Here is a 17623-nt window from a genome sequence, read left to right on the forward strand (position 1 = left end):
GTATGTAATCTTGAAATGTGCAAGTATATTGAGGAAGACCCATCTTTTGATTGAGCCTCGTATAAAATAACACTTGTTTCTAAAAACTCCTAACACATCTAACACTTAGGCACAGGGCAATGAAAGCAAAGAAAGAACGTGTGTGTTTGTGTCATTTGTAAACATTAGGCACAGAGTAATAGAAGTTGGCTTTCTGAAGACTTACAGTATAATTATTAGCATTTTCTTAAAACTGGCAAAAGTCTCATCTTGTGGTGTGAAGCCAACTGTCTACTTTAAATGCAAATCTATTGTGTAGCAAAAGAACTTGGCATTGCAACACAAGATTTCGCAAAAGTTGTCTCAATGTACGCTCATACATTTTCTGCAAGAGGAGGTCAATCACTTTCCTTAAACAGAAGCCTTTTTCTTTAAGCCTCTTTATTTGTAATTTACAAAAACATTTTTATTATTCTATTGCTAACTATTGGAACATTAAAGTTTCCTCTGCGTATCTTCCCCTAGGAACACTTTAATTACTACACCATGGATGCTGCCCTGGGCCACTTGGTCTTTTCAATGAAGTATGATGTCATTGGGGATCAAGAGCATCTGCGCTTGATGCTTCGGTACAGTTTCCTATTATCTTTATCTCTGACTTGTTTCCTGCACCATTTGTGATTTTATTCACCTGAGTTTTCTTTTATAATCACAGCCTTTGACTTCACTCCCCTATCCCTCCACCACTTACCTTTATCTCATTTTGTCTTTTCATATTTCTGTTTGTCACTTATTTTCTGTCTTCACTGCCTTTTCTTACACCGAATCTGCAACAGTCCAATAACCCTCCTTTTTTGTTTTCTTTGCATGTACTGACAGTTTCCAAAATACACCTATTAAGTACTGAGTATTTTTTTTACATGCCTCACTGGATACATTTTATTTTTGTTCAAAAATAACTTTAAATCAAGGAAAAATGTCACAGAGCAAGGTAGCATTCTCAGTTCCCCCAATACAGTCAGTGGTTCTCACAGGTTGCCTCAGTTATGCATTTTAAAATGCAATCTCCAGTAATAATGAACACTTAGACAAGAGTCCAGCTGAGCATTGTATCAATCATTTTATTGTAGTCAATATAAAAGTAGGTGATATAATATACAGTATAATTACAAACACCTTTGTGTACAAATATTGATTTAAAACTGTTAAAAAGAAGGATACTCAGCAATGTCTGTGCTGTGCATGTGCAGTGCCACCCACAATCACCTAAATCTCACTCAGTGAGCTTCACCACTCCTTCATATTCTCCTTGAGACTGATGAGGGGGAGTGAGGCAGAACTCAGTGCACCGTACAACCTGTGAATTAATTTTAGCACCTGAGAGATTCCTCTTGATTTTAAGAGCTGTGTTTCCTCTTTGTTAATGAAGCCTCGGAGTGGATGAGTGTGCAGTGAGGTAACAGCCACTCTGCCCACAACATTTTTCACACAGTGATGTTTCTCAGTGGGTGGGCACCACCTACAGTCACCTCGAATTATGTAGCCATAGGCAGTGACGCACAGTTATATTTAAAGCACCTGTATGATTTCCATGATAAGGCATAACCTGTTTTTATTGTACTGGAAATGCCCCTATAGACAGCAATGACACGGTATTTTCTCACCCTGAGTTTACATCCAGCTTTCCTGCATCACATGCCATATAACCTTTAATGTACGTATGCTATTCACTCACAGTTCCTTCAGTAACTGTAAGTTTGCAAATCCTTGGCCCTTGATTTCATTGTGCTACTTATGAATGGTGGTATTATTATCATCTATACCCTTGAAAGTATGATAATCTGAGTATATATAACTCCATATTATTGTTCCTGCAGAGTACAAATTTAATTCCATGCCAAATGTATTATATTTTATACATGAGTTTGTATGAGTTTTTGAGACCTCTACATAATAAGTTTGATTTTTGAAATTTCATCAGAGGGTCCAATGAATACGTTTTCAGGAAATCGCTTTTTTAGTGAGTCAGTATACATGATTTAAGCATGTGGAGAAATTCAAAGCATGCACGCTGAGTAACTTTTAAGTCATGCTTGCAACCCTGTGAGTGGTGTTTGAGGCAAAGTTTTGCACACTAGAGTTATATATTTGGAGTTAATTAGCTTTAGCGCTGGATTTTCACTTTTATACAGAGGCAGACTTTTTGCTAAGTTAACTGGCTGCCTCTAGCCTGATATTATCTTTGTACATATATCATGAAAGTGATATCAATCTTCTCATCTTTAGTAACTCTTGATGAGAAAGATCCAAAAGTGAAGTGCCGCTGTATGTACTGTTTATTGTTCAGAATTTCTTAACACAGACTGCTTTTAAGCATTCACTGGGTGCGCAGATTTCCTAGTATTGCTTATTGTACTCCTTGTACTCCCCACCACCACTAGACACACACACACACACCCCATTCAACCCTCTTCCAGGCAATTTTGGCTCGGAAACATCATGTGTAAAGACCATTATGCTCCCGGCTTCACACAACATCTATAGGAAAGGTCCTCTTTGAATTGACAGCTCAATTGCTTGGAGGCAAAGCATCATAGAAAGAAACCAAAAACCCAGCAGGATTCCTTTGGATTAGAAATAGAACAGAGGACATTTTGACTTTTATATTTTTTGCCTTTCAGCACAAAACAAAAAACTTATCATGATGTGATTCCCATTTCCTGCCTTACTGAGTTCCCCAACGTGGTTCAGATGGCCAAGGTAAAAACGTATGATTATCTTCATACACACAAAAAAATCTCTCTGCATATAATTTGACTTTGTCAAGTGTATTTTTTCATTCACAGCTTGTTTGTGAAGAAGTAAACGTGGATAGGTTTTACCCTGTCCTCTATCCGAAGGTAAGCAGTACTCCTCATTGCCACTTTATCTTTTGATCCGTGTTATCCCGCAATACTAAAGTACCATGAATTGGACTAGAAACTCAATTTTCTCTTATCCTCAGGCATCAAGGCTCATTGTCACCTTTGATGAGCATGTAATTAGCAACAATTTCAAGTTTGGGGTTATTTATCAAAAGTTTGGTCAGGTGAGTGCACTTCAGTGATGCTGCTGCAGCTTATTTCAGCTTTTGAAGTCACGCGTCACTCTTCCTGAAAATTTTATTTGCTTCTTCCCTGCAGACATCAGAGGAGGAGCTATTTGGGAACATGGAAGAAAGTCCAGCCTTTGTTGAGTTCTTGGAGTTTCTGGGCCATAAGATTGAACTTCATGACTTTAAAGGGTTTGGACAGTTTTGCATTGTGAAGTCTTTCCCCCCAAAACAGAAAAACTGACCTTTTAAAGCACTTTTGGTTATTCTCACTCTAATATGATGTGAGATGCATCATTCTATTGATCAGTGTTGGCTTAAAGAGCAATGTAAAAAGCCCTGATATTTGTAGTATTGACTGAGGGATTAAGCAAGCAAAAAAAGTGCCCTTGGTATTTCCTCAATGATGAATCAGCATGGATGGACAGTTGTCAGAGAGCACGCACCTATGTTCCACTTTTCCGCTTTATCATTCTCTCTTCTGTCTTGTGTGTCTCTCTGCTGTTAACCACAGTGTTATACTTGCCTTCTTCTCTTGTTTCCTCCTCTCTTATTTTTATTGCCTCTGCCCTTAACTTTCTTTTGTCTTCTCTTTCCTTTCTTTTTCAGTTTTCGGGGTGGACTCGATGTCACTCATGGCCAGACAGGGACAGAATCCGTCTACACAAATTTCCATAATAAGGAGATCATGTTTCATGTGTCCACCAAACTGCCTTACACAGAAGGAGACTCACAGCAGGTATAGTGATAATGCCAATGATTAATCATTTAGGAAACCAGTTTGTGTTTTCAGGACCTTCAGTAATCGATTTGTAAAGGTCTGTGCTTGTGACACATTCATGCGTCTGCAGCAGCAGCTGGCGGGTCAAGGCATTTAACTCAATGCTGATAAAGGAAGATGAATCATTTTCATTTGTAACTTTGATGTGCAAAGTGGAAAAAATAATGATTAAAATTGTACATCAGGGATACTTCTTTGCTTTTTTGCTGAGAGTTGTTGAGAAGAACTGCCCTAATGTTCTTACAAAAAACACTATATTGAGACTAAAAACAGCTTGACGTAAACAGCTTTTCTGGCTCGTTATTAAAGGTAACAAGCGAGACTCCTTTAACATGTTATAAATTTGTTTATTTTTTTGTAATATTGATTTCTGGTGTTTGACCTTAGTTCAGCTTTTGATGCCATCAATATCACAATTCTGAGTTCACTTTAAAGGTCGGCCTCAAAGAAAGAAGCCTGGTTTACATCATATTTGTTAGATTAAGCTCAGTGATCGCTCATGATTCGTCCTCTTTAGGGGCCACTCTGACATGTGTTGTTCCCATGACTCCATTCTGGGCTCCTTGTTGTTCTCTAATTGCATGCCTACAGTTGGGCTTATCCACACACATTATTCATGATGATCACACAGATTTACATCCTATTAAAAGCTGTAAAAAAAAAAAAAAAGTAGCCTATAGCTGCTTAAGCCTCCCTTTACTAGTTACCAGTTAATTTGAGACTTGATTTTAAAATGTTGCTGATCACAATAAAACTCCCAGTTAAAATCCAAGTTATTGATATGGGCATGTTTCGCAGGACTTCATTCAGTTCTCCAAAGGACAGGTCACACTAAGTCAGCTGAGGTGAGATCTTGACTTTGACTGGGCCTATTGCAACACTGATTGTTTTCTTTTTCAGTACATCAGTTGCAGATTTGTTGTGTGCTTGGGATCATTGACCTGTTGTGTGACATAATTTAGGCCAAACATTGACTGTCAGACAGATGGCCTCATGTACAGAGGAGTTCATGGTTGACTTAATGACTGCAAGGTGCCTATGTCCAGGACTGCATAGAGCCCTTCTAAAGCTTTTGTTTTCAGAACTGTACATACATATCTTCTATGTTTGTTTGCTATTTTTATTACAGCATTCCAGGGATTGGCAGATATTAACAAAGGAAGGACATTTATATAGAATTCCATGTTTGTTGTGCTCACTTACCCCACAGAGAAATAGCATTTTTAAGGGTTACCATTTCCACTAGAATTACAGTGGTCTTTTTTGTACTGAAGTTTCTCCTCTCTTGAAGACTTTTATCTATTTGATGTTATGTTGCAGTGAGCTGCATTAGTCCTTAGCTGCTCTTCAGTCTCTTCTAGAGTGGTTTGAACTTTGTTACCGCAGTAACCCTGTACAGATGGTCCATATTGCCTAGGCATGGAGAGACACAGAGAGCATAAACAACACCCACATGAGATGATTCACCAGGGAACTCAGGAAAAGAAGGCAAGGTGCAAGAGTAATAGCTCAGTATTCAGTATTTCAGGGATGAAAAAGTAAAAGATTTCTGTTGCCAGACCTTACTGAATGTAATCAGATTTGAAAGGTCTTACAGTAATAACAGATGTCAAGTCTTTCAAATCAGTGACACATACGCTAAGCCTGTTTGTGTGTGGTGATGGTATACGATTGCAGTGTTTGGAAAAGTTAGATAAAGCGTCTTCAGCTATATGGTTTCAGAGAGTCCTTGTGTGAGTAAATACTGAAGCCGACAGATAATCAGCTCAGGGGTGATGCAGTAGTAGCCTAATTCACCTTCATTACTGTCATAAAAATGCTTTCTTTATAAAACCTTACTATTTTTATCAATTTAAGCTGAATATTGTAAAACTTGACTTAATTCCTATCAGACTTTCAACACAGTTACATAAAACTCATTTTGCAGATAAACTCAGTAATGATAAAGTTATCAGAAAACCATCAGTTGTGAGACTGATTGAGAGCATCTTTGATGTTTTTTCACATAATTTCACTTTTTTTTTAAATGTAATAAACTGGCATATTTATAAACACTTCCCAGAATCAGAAACACATGTCTTCTTCATATGAACAAACAAACCTAAGTTATAACCTTATTAAACTTCTAGTAGAAAAGCAAACACCATAATCATCTCTAAATCCTATTTGCTGTATTGTATTTTGCTTCCAGTTGGTTGACTCTAACACAAGCACCAGCCAACACAAGAGCTCTTTTCAACAGGTGTGGAATAGCTTTGTAAAAAGGCTGTTAATTAGTCTGTCAAAGACAAAGGCTAATAAGTGAATGCTGCTGCTGAGCAAGTGTCACAGTACTGGGGAGTTTTCTGTGGGGGAATATCTGGTCCTTTTTTTCTTTCTTTTTTTAATAAAGGCTGCCTGCAATGAGAATACATCCCCCTGATTGATTGATTTCCTTTATCACCAAATTGTACCCATTTGCAAAATCTGATATATCTTGCCTCCACTTATATGCAGTGGTAACATTTGGGTCACACGGTTTCCACGATAAGCATCTTTCTTCTAGTTTGGTGGGCTGAACTGAATATGATATGATATTCCCGCATTCACTAGCTTCTCAAATGATTTTACTGCTTGGTTCCTGAAAAGAAATATGGGATGCTATTATGTCTCAAACAGGAAATATGCTTTGACTCCTGGAAAGTCCTTTTCTTCTTTTAGAAGGAAGAGAAAAAATTAGATAGTCTTCTTAGATAGTCATAGAAGCTGGTGAGCTGTTTAATCAAAGTTCCTAGCAAAAAGGCAATGAAGTGGCAACATCTATTCATACTTGAGCAAAGGAAGAAGATATCCCTAATGCAGAGCTTTTTGAAAAATACCGCTTGGATAAAAATTTTAATACTTGAGAACAGTCCCTTTGTCCTCCAAATGCATGAGTGTCCTTCTGGCAACTTCAAGCTTTTGGCAGCAAAGAAGATGAAGTTATTTTGCAGCCATGATAACATTCAGTCGTCAGCAGATTCATAAAGCATTTTTTGTTTGAGTTTGCAGTACCTCCACTGATACTGAGAATTGTTAATTACCAAAATATCCAAACTTTTCTTAAATCATTCGAACTCAGTCTTAAGTCTCAGTCTTACAGTGAAAAATCTGTTTCCCAAAGCAGATTTCTGTCTGTACTTTCAGAAATGCTATATATGCCCATGAGTTGCATGTTTTTTGTATATATATTTATTTTCTGTAAAATATTGAGATTTTTCATCTTATTAAATTGTTGGAACAAGAGCTTCAAGATGGATTTAATTTTTTGGCTGATGGCGTCATGCATTTCAGAGGGAGAGATTGTGCTCTTTTGGATTAAAGTCATGTCTACCTTGCCAGTCAGTCTTTTAGAGCAATTGCTGGCAGTGATTTTTTTTTTTGACAGGCCTGTATTTGTGTTAGTAGAAGTGGTCATTTGAGATGTTTCCGCTGTTGTTAGCTTTGTTTATCTGTGCCCTCCAGCTGCAGAGAAAGAGACACATAGGCAACGACATTGTGGCCATCGTGTTCCAGGAGGAAAATACGCCCTTTGTACCAGACATGATCCAGTCCAACTTCCTGCATGCATATGTGGTGGTGCAGGTGGAAAATGCATGTACAGACAATGTCACCTACAAGGTTGGTTCTAATACTGTATCAAGAGGATTTGAACAATAGGGACTTGTAACACCCATTTATAGATTTGCTCATCCATTATTAAGGAATTTTATTCTACTCTCTAGTTTTTAATAGTGGCATGTGTATTTCAGTCTCTAGGCTTACCTGCTTTCTTTTTTAGGTCTCTGTGACAGCAAGAGATGATGTACCCTTCTTTGGGCCTGCTTTGCCTGACCCTGCCATCTTCAAAAAGGTCAGTTAACGCCATATTTTCCTTTTTCACCACACAGATAAAAAAATATTTTACTCTGACCGCTCATCTTTTTATTTGTTTTATTCAGGGCCCTGAGTTTCATGAGTTCCTCTTCACTAAACTCATTAATGCAGAATACGCCTGCTACAAGGCTGAGAAGTTTGCCAAGTTAGAGGTGAGAAGCACACTAGAGCAAATTGTGCCAAGGGAGTGTGAATGTCTGTAGTGTTGATGCAGACTTAAGCACACACCTGTTTGCACAGGTCTGCATCCTGCTGGCTGTACTGATACGAAGTGGAAACATAGATTGTTGTCCAAATCATCTCAGGCAACAACCCTGATGCTTATCAGCGTCGTTGCTGATGTTTATCATCCTGAAGCAATTGTTCAATCCCTCCTTTTAAATGGTGAATATTAGGTTTATAGTAGGTATGAAAACGAATTGTCTTGTTTGTTGTTGTCAGGAGCGAACTCGTTCGGCACTTTTGGAAACACTGTATGAGGAGCTTCACATAAACAGTCAGTCCATGATGGGTCTGGGTGGCGACGAAGATAAGCTGGAGAATGGGGGTGGAGGAGGAGGTGGAGGAGGAGGCTTCTTTGAATCATTCAAGGTAAACTGTCCTTCCTCATTTGATGGAGTGCCTTGGTAATCTGCAACTCTACATGCATGAGAGAGAATAGTGATGAGTGGAGAAACTTTTAAGGTGCTTTATTTTGTGCGTCCTCTGTCTCTTGGCTGGGATTCTGGGTATTCACACATCAAAAAACAAAGCATTGAAAATCTGCGGTATCTCAAAGGACCAGTCCTGTGGCATTTGCATTCCTTACTTGGCTGTGACTGCTGAACTCAGTGTGCTCTCACATGATGGTGTGGTTTTGAGGCTGTGGACTGTCCTGTTGCTTATGAAAGGCACTTTGCTCTGACTGAGAGCGCTCCATCAATGACCATTAGGGTGGTGGAGCGTAGCTCAGCTGCTGAGGCACGGCAGTAGAAGCTGTGATGGTGTGTGCCTGATGAACGATTTAATGACCCCTCATTAGGGAGCTGATGGTGCAGTTTGGATGTCTCCTCATGGGCAGCATTCCTTTGCTGTTTTGCTCTTTGCTCTGTGATGATCACTAGTTCTAGGTCATCTTTTCTGCTGTTTCCTGCAACTTCAGAGATATATATAAAGCCTTTCTTTCATCCTCTCTTGCTCTGCTGTTTGCTAATGTCTGTCTTTCTTCCATACATTCATAAACGTATATAGATGAGCATAGATGAGCTCCCACCCAAGAAATCCTACCTCATTTTTCTTTCTCACTGTCGAGAATGGTCTTGCTGCTTGGTCTTTTTTCTGGCTCTCTATATAGTGTTCTACTCCCTCTTCTACTTTCTCTCATAATAGTCTTGGTCTTTTTTGCTCATGACACAAAACCCAACTCCAGACTCACCGTGTTAAGTGACAATTTACATCCTTAATGCCTGCAGAGCCTACACACTCTCTTAAATTCTCTGTGAACCTACATGTCCTCCGCACAGGCTCTCCCCTCTACCTGTTATCCTGCACTGCCCCTAAGTGTTCAATAAATAATCATACATACATCCATACACTTGCATATGCACATTTAAGCACACCAATGAACACATACATGCCCATATAAACACATTTTATCCCTTAGCTTTATCACATTTACTGTGATGTACATTTATGTAATGTATAGCATGTAGCTCAAAGAATCATATTGATATGAAATTAAAGAGAAAACAGTGGACCAGGTGGAACAAACCTCAGTTGGCACTATGTGGAATATAGTTGAAGAAGTACATGTCAGTTAAATCATTCCACTGATTTCCACTAAAGGTTTTAGAATGCATAATAATACATAGAGTGGTCTGCTCTAGCAAAATAAAAAATAGAAAACACATAATCATTTTAATTTAGATTAGATTTCAGTATAGATTCACAATCATTTGAAGTATATAATGCTTTGCACTATTCATCAGGGTGTTGTGTTTCCACATATTAACGTGGATCCACTGACAGCATCTCCTCATTTCTCTCTGTAGCGGGTCATCCGCAGCAGAAGCCAGTCTATGGACGCCATGGGCCTCAGTAACAAGAAGTCACACACAGTCTCCACTAGTCACAGTGGCAGCTTTACCCACAATCCCGCAGAGAGTCCCAAAACCCCAGGGATTGTAAGTAGCCCATTTTGGTTCACACGTTGCCCACCTAACACTTAGATTCAGGGTTTAGTATACTCGCAGAGCAGTGGGTTCACGTACAAAATAAATTAACCACTATTCTTTCTCGTAAGAAGCACTTTGGGAAATTATTCTTGTTGGCACATTTTAGCACTTTACTTTGATCAGTATGTTAACATCAAAGCACAAAACACTTTCATTCCCTAGATTTTGAATTCACTATTGCTTTTACTAAATCAGATTTCACTGATCAGCCTTTTTCCAAGTACAGTTCATAGTGTTCATGTTAATACCTTTTTTTTATTTGGAAAATTAACAGAAGAGCTCATTCGCCATTTGTCATTCATTCTCATCTGTTTAAAGAATCGTTATCTTCACAAAGAGTGACAGACTTCTAGGATGATGTTATAAAATAATGTCAGCTGTGGAATTAACCCAGTGATTTTCTTATCAGGATATATAGATGAATGATTGCCTGTGAGCCCCAGTCTAGTCTCTATTCCAAGTTGTGAAGTGAGCTCAGTCCAGCTGCTGTATGACTACCCAGACTCCCTTGCTCCTTGCTGTGCTTTGTCATATATCCTTCTGCAAATATTGTAATTTTTTTAAGCAGCCTTGTGCATGTGTGGCTGAAGAAGATGCATGGCACAAACCATAGGAGCTCACTGTCTTGTTTGTGTCTCTTTGAAAGATAGATAATTTATTTTCAAACTTGTTTAAGATTTGCTGCAGCGTGCCATTTGGTTACTAACTTTACTAATCCAGTTAATAAAAGAAGACACATTTCTGGAAGCTACCCTTTGGTTTGCATCAGCCTTTTTGTCCCATTTCTTCTTTTTCTGAATGTATCACTAAACTAACTTGTATCCCTCAGGGCAGAAACTGCTGGCATGCCCGCTACCTTGACACTATATCCTGCTGTGCCCTCCTATGTTGGACCCCAACCCGCTTCTGCTCTATAACGCCTTTCACTGTTTCCTCGATATTATGTCTTCTCTGTTGAGTCACGTTGCAGTCTCCTTTTTAAGCATATTTTGCACCTTGCTGTTTAAATTCTCTGTGCTGTGCGCATGAGATCTTATGATGTGTTCTTTTCTTTTCCTTCCCCCTCTTGCTTTTTCAATCTCCTCTCTCTCTGTTTCTGCTTTCCTTGCCCTGTCTTGTGTACCTCAGTCATTGCTTGTCCCAGGGAAAAGTCCCAGTAAATATGGACGTCGAGGCAGTGCCATAGGGATAGGAACAATAGAAGAGGTCCACGTATATTCTACCTACTTATTTAAAACATTTCTTTAATTTACTATTGTCTTTGTATAATGTAATGTTTAATTAGTATTTACCCTGTTTTAAGTTTAAAATACGGTTTAATTCCTGTGGCTGTGAGAGGTTTTCAGATTTGAAGAATTTATCAGTTATAACGATACTTGTCGGGTTATAGTTTTAATAACAATTTCCTTCATTTCATTCATTTGCACAACCATCATGGGTTTTGGTAGACAGAAGGCAGATCAGTGTCAGGACTTTCATGCATGAATTTGTTTGCACCATCTTACTTTTAAGTTAGTTAAAAGTAACTGCAAGAGAAAAATATATTGTAAAAGGAGAAGATAAACAAACTCCCACTTATGTTCTCATAGACAGTCACACATCAATGAATCATACTGCATCTTAAATTAAAAGTGTGCACCAGCCAAGCTGATGTACACGCTGCACCTAAGAAAATAAAATGTCAGAGATGATCAGATGTTCAGAGATAAGAGTAAAAATAATCAGTTATAGAATATATAATGAAATTTTGTCTGGAGCCAAGTTTATCACGGATTTGTAAAATAAAATGTTTTACAAGTTTGTCATAACTTTAACTCAGGATTTATCCAACCGTTACTTCAGAATTCCTCTACAAGATATTTCTACGTGTAGAAAGCTTCACTTTATGCACTGCATATCATGTTTTGTTGTTATTACACTATCCCCAAACTGTGTGTCTTACTTTCCTCTCCCTACCCACCGTCAGTCATTGATCATTCCTGGGAAAAGCCCAACCAGGAAAAAGTCTGGGCCGTTCAGCTCCCGTCGCAGTAGTGCTATTGGCATCGAGAACATCCAGGAGGTCCAAGAGAGGAGGTGAGAGGACAGAGCAGAGCTGATCAGCAGAGAGTGGGTAGTGAAGAGAGAACAGTGTTGTAACAGATGGAAGACAGGACATTAAAATGAGGGATACAGCTATTAGAAAATGCACTGTGTAAGATCAAATCCTAAGAGAAGGGCTTGTCAATGCTTGATTTGATTAAAAAAAAACAACTGCACAGCTGTTGGTTGCTGTCAGTGGTTCAGCTCATAATGCTCAGTTTTAGGGTGGAGCCATGCTGAGTGATATAAATGCACTGTAACCATTTATTGTTAAACGAAATCAGATGAGCTATTTTGACTACTTTATATCCTCTCCTGAAGCCGAGAAGTATCACCCAACACCCAGAGGACACCAGAGAGTAGCCACATGTCACAGGAAAACAAATCAGACAACTCCTCCAATCACAGTTCTCCAGAGTTTCCTACCACAAAGAACAGGTGACTGTTAATTTCATTATGTAAGAGTATACTACTTTGTATTATAGTCACACACATTGAATCAGTTTGAAAAGGCTGCATTGTATTTTGTAGAACGGAACAGTGACATGGACGATTGCTCTCCAAGTCATAGTCCTAATCCTCTTCAGCCAAATGAATATAACAACCCAAAACGTTCACATTATTCAGTCAAACTGTGATCAAACTATGGTTCCTTTGCTTGTAACTGCTTTTTTAGGGAACAACAGATGAACTCTGACATAAAGATGGCAAAGTAATAAGACTTTTAAAGTGCACATTATTTTATTTTATTTTTTTAACATTCCTAAATGAACTCAGTAGAAGGAAACCACAAAGTGATTATGTGATCAGAGTGACCCAGGTGTGTAGTTTGGCAATGTGTTGCAGGGCACCGTCTATCCCTGAGGCGCAGGACCTTTCCCGCTCCTCCTCCAATGCCAGCAGCTTTGCCAGCGTCGTGGAGGAGCATGAAGCAGAAGAGGAGTACGACACTGGACTGGTAGGTGGAGTAATTACACATTATCAAGTGCATGCATAAATGTTACTTCCTCCAAAGCCAAAATAAATCATCAGCGTCCTAGCATTGATGATACACGAGTGCTTCCATCAGCATTTATTCCACATTTACTGCAGTGAAAGTATCGCTTTGGTTTTTATCTGTTATTTGCTGTAAGCTGAACAACTGGAAAAAAACCCATGAGAAGGCTTGATGGATATCACTCCATTCTAGTTATGACTGGTTATGAAAACAATTTTCTATTTCTTTCAGATAGACTGTCTGCATTTACAAAGAGACAAAAACAAATGCACAACTGAATAAAACTTTAGTTTTGATTATGCTGCCTTCATCTTATTATAAGTTATATATCAAACTTCCTTTACTCTTCTTCCAGGAAAGTGTGTCTTGTGTTACACCAGTCAAAAAAGATTCATTTGTGTACAGCTCTGGGGTGGAGGACAGTACCAGCCAAGGAAATCTTCCAGGTGAGCTTGGGAGCTCATATTACTGTCTCAGTAATATCCTGAAGTTATGGTTACCAAAAGGTCAACTGTTTCACATGTCAAGAGTATCTGGGGGAAATCTATATAGGGCAGTTGCAAGAATAATACTCTGTGTTTCCTAAGAAATTAATATTAAAGCACCCTTGAGTGATGGAGCTCAGCTTCCCCATATGGAGCTTAACAACAACAACAACAGTAGGCATGATTTGTACAATTTAGCAAACTCTTCCTAAATGACTCACATTTACTCTGCTCTGAAAATGTATCTGTTTCCCACATGAAACATACCCCACACTGGGGGGTTTTGTATTTATCCTTTTTTTGGCTATAACAGCTGGCAGCATTATATGCTTGAGTTTATTAACCATGACAGCAACACATCTGTCCCCTTCCTTCCAGCAGCTTCACGTCTCCAGCAACAACCGGACGCAGCGAGGACATTAGAACCAAAAGGGACAGACAGCCGGTCAAAGATGGAGCGCAATCAGCAGGAGCACAAATTCTCATCGGTAAGACAAAGTGCTTGGTGCAAGTCATCAAATAACACCGCAATGCTTTCATAAATTGGTAGAATGATTTAATAAGTGACTTGAGTAAAAGGACCAATATTCCTGCTGGTCATATGAAATTGTTCTGGGAAATTATATTCGACTATTTTTGTTCTACTAGTTTCTGATGCTGTACAGAGTACAGTAATACATCTACAGGCGTGAGGGTACAGTGGTTTTAGGTCCACATTCACTTAACATCTGAAAGCATGTTAACTGAATGCATGCTTAAACTAACACTCAAAAGTCTATAACGCAGATGTCATTTGTTTTGAAATGATCTAGTAGTCAGCCCAAATAGATGAAAAATCAGAGAATCATTAAACCCACCATCTTCTCAGAAGAATGGGTGTCTATACAGACTTTGAGCCCCATGCATGTTTAGTTGGATGTATGTATGTTGAGATATTTGACATAATAAGTTGAACTTAGTTTTGCAAGAGGAAAGTTAATTTGTGCAATTAACTTAAGTGTTCATCTTAATTAAGGTGTATTGTCCCTTTTAAATCAAATAAATATAACATGTAAACATGAAGACACTATGCACTAGCATGGCTGAAAACAGAAAGATTAATCAATGCAAACCAATAAATATTTGCATATTGACTGCACCATGATTTCTCATTCCTTATCTGTATGCAGAACTGTTAGCCACTCTGTCGCCCCGTCATTGACATCCGTTTTTCAGGTAGGTTATAATGTTGGTACAACCTAAGGGATAAATTCCTACATTCGTCCATCCCCTTTTACTTCATTTACCTGATGCTTCTTTCTGCCCATTTATGTATTTCTCCTTTTCTCCCCTTTTGTCTAAGCATTCCAATAAGAGGCATCTTTGTCCAAAAGAAGCAAGCCAAGGGCATGTTAACTCCATCAATGCAGAAAGGGAGCAGTTAGAAGCCAGATCAAGCAACTGACAGATCATACTTTTTATGTTTGACTTGGATCTGCTGCGTGACATGACAGACACCCAGACACCTACCTACCACCATCTCCATGCGAAAACCTCCTTTTTGTTCAGTACAAAGGAAAAGGACCTCCGCACTCATGCAGCATCTCTCAGCTGGCAATGCACAGTACATGTGCCCGCCTTCTCATTCTTCAGGCCAGTAAGCTCCGAAACCTAATTCTTACTGTAAAAACTCAAAGATCGGGATTCAAATGGAGATTTAATCTTGTCACTGAAAGAGTGGTTAAAGAAATCCACACAGATCAAACAGCCGGTGTTTGTTCAGCCTGTAAAGAGTTGAACAGAAGAACAGAAGAAAGCTTTGTTTTTTAATGTCAAACTCACATCCCACTGTGATATTGGTTTGACTTTGATGTATCAGGTGTATGTGGCTGTATCTAAGGCCGCATTTTGTGTTTAAATGTTGATGTATTCTTTTCCAAGTATTCTTCAGTAGATATTTGTTGTGTTTTACAACTTCAGCAAGAGTATGTCATGTTTTAATCAAGGGTACTTTCATGATGCTGTTGCTGGTGGATGTAAAAACTATTATTCACCTTTCTCATTTTTAATTGATGGGTTACATATAAAAGACAAAAACTGTGCCACAGTGAAAAAGAGACCTATTTTAAGAGAAACGTTGACCCTATTGGTTTAGTTTAAGACAAAAGCAGAGCTACTGTAGTGCCCAAACCAGCGACACGCATCATCAAATTTGCAAACTTAAAGCAGTTCTTTGAACTTTTCAAAGATCTTTTTCACACCCCATTTGTTGATGTCTGTGTACAGGTGTGTATACAGCAGTAATGTGTACGGTGTAAATCTGCTTGTCAAAATCCTCTCCTCTGTAAACTGGTGCCATGCTTGACATAAAGGTGTTGTCCTTGTGATTTGTGTTTTACCAAAAAACCAGCCGACATCTCCAGATGCAGTGCACACTGCTAATAGAGAGCCAAATGTCAAAGTTTCCTACTTTGTATGTAAAGTGTAATATATGTATGTGACTTAAACACTACATTTTCAGAGATACTCCTGAACGTTGACCTTTTTGAAAAACCCGATTTGTTGCTGAAAGTAAATTACACTGTGACTCGTCTTGAAGTTGCCTTTATGATTGTCATGTGAGCTGCTTTAAAGAAGGGTTATTTTTAAAGGCACTGTGCTGCTGCCTGATGGCTTGAATGTAAAATGAGGCAGAAATGGATTCATTTGTACATATTTGCTCACAATAGTTGTACTGTGTTGATTCCTGACGACAGTAAACTTGAGCCTGAAGCAGCTCAGCTTACATGAGCAGAGAAGCTTTGTTTTTTGTTTTTTTAAGTTAGTTGTGAAGGAAAAAGCTCATATAGGGATGATTTATTTCAGTGACATGACTGAAGCAGACCTTTATTGTCTGTTCTGAATTAACAACAGCATTTATAGTTAAAGAGACAAAAAGTTTAAAACACTGGACCAAATGTACTCAAATGTACTGTTTAATGTACTCATCAAGTTGTTTATAGCATAAATCACTCTCAATGCAACACATGCACAGAAAAACATAGACAAATGTAACAGTAACACATGTCAGTTACAGCCTTTCAGAATCATTTAAGGAAGATGTATTCAAATCATTTTTCCTCCTGAATCCTTGAGTAGATAAAGCCTGCCCTCGTGTGGCTCTGAGTTATTATAGCACATCACTATGTGGTACCATCATCTATCTGTGCTTGCACTGTATGCTAACCACAACACTGGAAACCAGTCTTCTCTGTGCTTGATTCAAATGATTGTATTGATTCTTGTCAGTTTGCTTAAGCCCTTGTTTAAAAGAAACGTTTGTACATATAGCTTTTTTTTGTAAAATAAGCTAACTAAAAAGTTTAATAAAGATGAAAATGCATAAAGTGAATAAAGTTTCATTTCTGCAATAAAAAAAAATCATGTTTGCCATTTAAGTATTTCTGTGTGACAATGAAGCACATTCAATCTAAAATGTTTAAGTTTCTTATCAATCTAAAATGATTGATAAGAAACTTAAAGGCATTCCTCATTCATGAAGGCAGAGATGATGCTCTTTAAGGCTTAAGGAAGCTGTTTTCCAAGCTATCTAATACACCAACCCAACGACCACCATCTGCTCCTTTTAAAGTTAAATCCCCCAAATTTTTTATGAAATCTATTCCCAGACTGGATACCAAATGCATGTATTTTAACATTCTGTAAGTACATCTTTGTATGTGTGTATATATATCTATATATATATATAGATATATATATAAAGATTTGTTAGTATCATCATTTAGTTAGTCCACCATTGCATCACTGCTAACTGATTCCATTTCGAGGCACATGAAACATAGCATGCATGCCTTACTTACCCTGTTTACAGTGTGTCAGAGCTACATTAAGTTACTGTTAATGCAATGTAGTCTGTTCCCACAGCTGCTGCTTCCTTACCTACAAAATCTTTAAGTGGTGAAATGGGGTTAAGAAGGGGGGGGGGGGTAGACTGTTTATTTTCAGCTCTTTTTTTTTTTTTTTTTTTGATCAGCAGAGTAAGAATATTGTGGCAATATTTTTTAAGATCAACATGTACCGTAGCTCTTTTCATCATTCTCTGCATGACATTAGAAAACAGTT

The 17623-nt window shown here is 38.3% G+C and overlaps 1 protein-coding gene across 14 annotated transcripts in view; it reads left to right on the top strand.

Moving 5' to 3' along the window:
* Window positions 1-17533, top strand: part of rap1gapb (RAP1 GTPase activating protein b) — a 107226-nt gene extending 89693 nt beyond the window's left edge. For 12 of the 14 annotated variants that reach the window (XM_063473563.1, XM_063473560.1, XM_063473567.1 and 9 more), the window contains 19 exons: window positions 505-608; window positions 2661-2739; window positions 2826-2879; window positions 2984-3067; window positions 3162-3262; window positions 3680-3809; window positions 7335-7490; window positions 7651-7722; window positions 7811-7897; window positions 8187-8336; window positions 9776-9907; window positions 11087-11164; window positions 11925-12034; window positions 12362-12478; window positions 12869-12998; window positions 13393-13483; window positions 13901-14010; window positions 14692-14737; window positions 14865-17533. In XM_063473563.1, the coding sequence (XP_063329633.1) occupies window positions 505-608; window positions 2661-2739; window positions 2826-2879; window positions 2984-3067; window positions 3162-3262; window positions 3680-3809; window positions 7335-7490; window positions 7651-7722; window positions 7811-7897; window positions 8187-8336; window positions 9776-9907; window positions 11087-11164; window positions 11925-12034; window positions 12362-12478; window positions 12869-12998; window positions 13393-13483; window positions 13901-14010; window positions 14692-14700 (1794 nt within the window). In that variant the 3' untranslated portion in view covers window positions 14701-14737; window positions 14865-17533. The remainder of the gene's footprint in view (window positions 1-504; window positions 609-2660; window positions 2740-2825; window positions 2880-2983; window positions 3068-3161; window positions 3263-3679; window positions 3810-7334; window positions 7491-7650; window positions 7723-7810; window positions 7898-8186; window positions 8337-9775; window positions 9908-11086; window positions 11165-11924; window positions 12035-12361; window positions 12479-12868; window positions 12999-13392; window positions 13484-13900; window positions 14011-14691; window positions 14738-14864) is intronic. The other 2 variants (XM_063473554.1, XM_063473555.1) reach the window with 2 other exon arrangements.
* Window positions 17534-17623: the final 90 nt, after the last annotated feature.

The sequence above is a fragment of the Pelmatolapia mariae genome, linkage group LG5 (assembly GCF_036321145.2).
Source record: "Pelmatolapia mariae isolate MD_Pm_ZW linkage group LG5, Pm_UMD_F_2, whole genome shotgun sequence".
Lineage (NCBI taxonomy): Eukaryota > Metazoa > Chordata > Actinopteri > Cichliformes > Cichlidae > Pelmatolapia > Pelmatolapia mariae.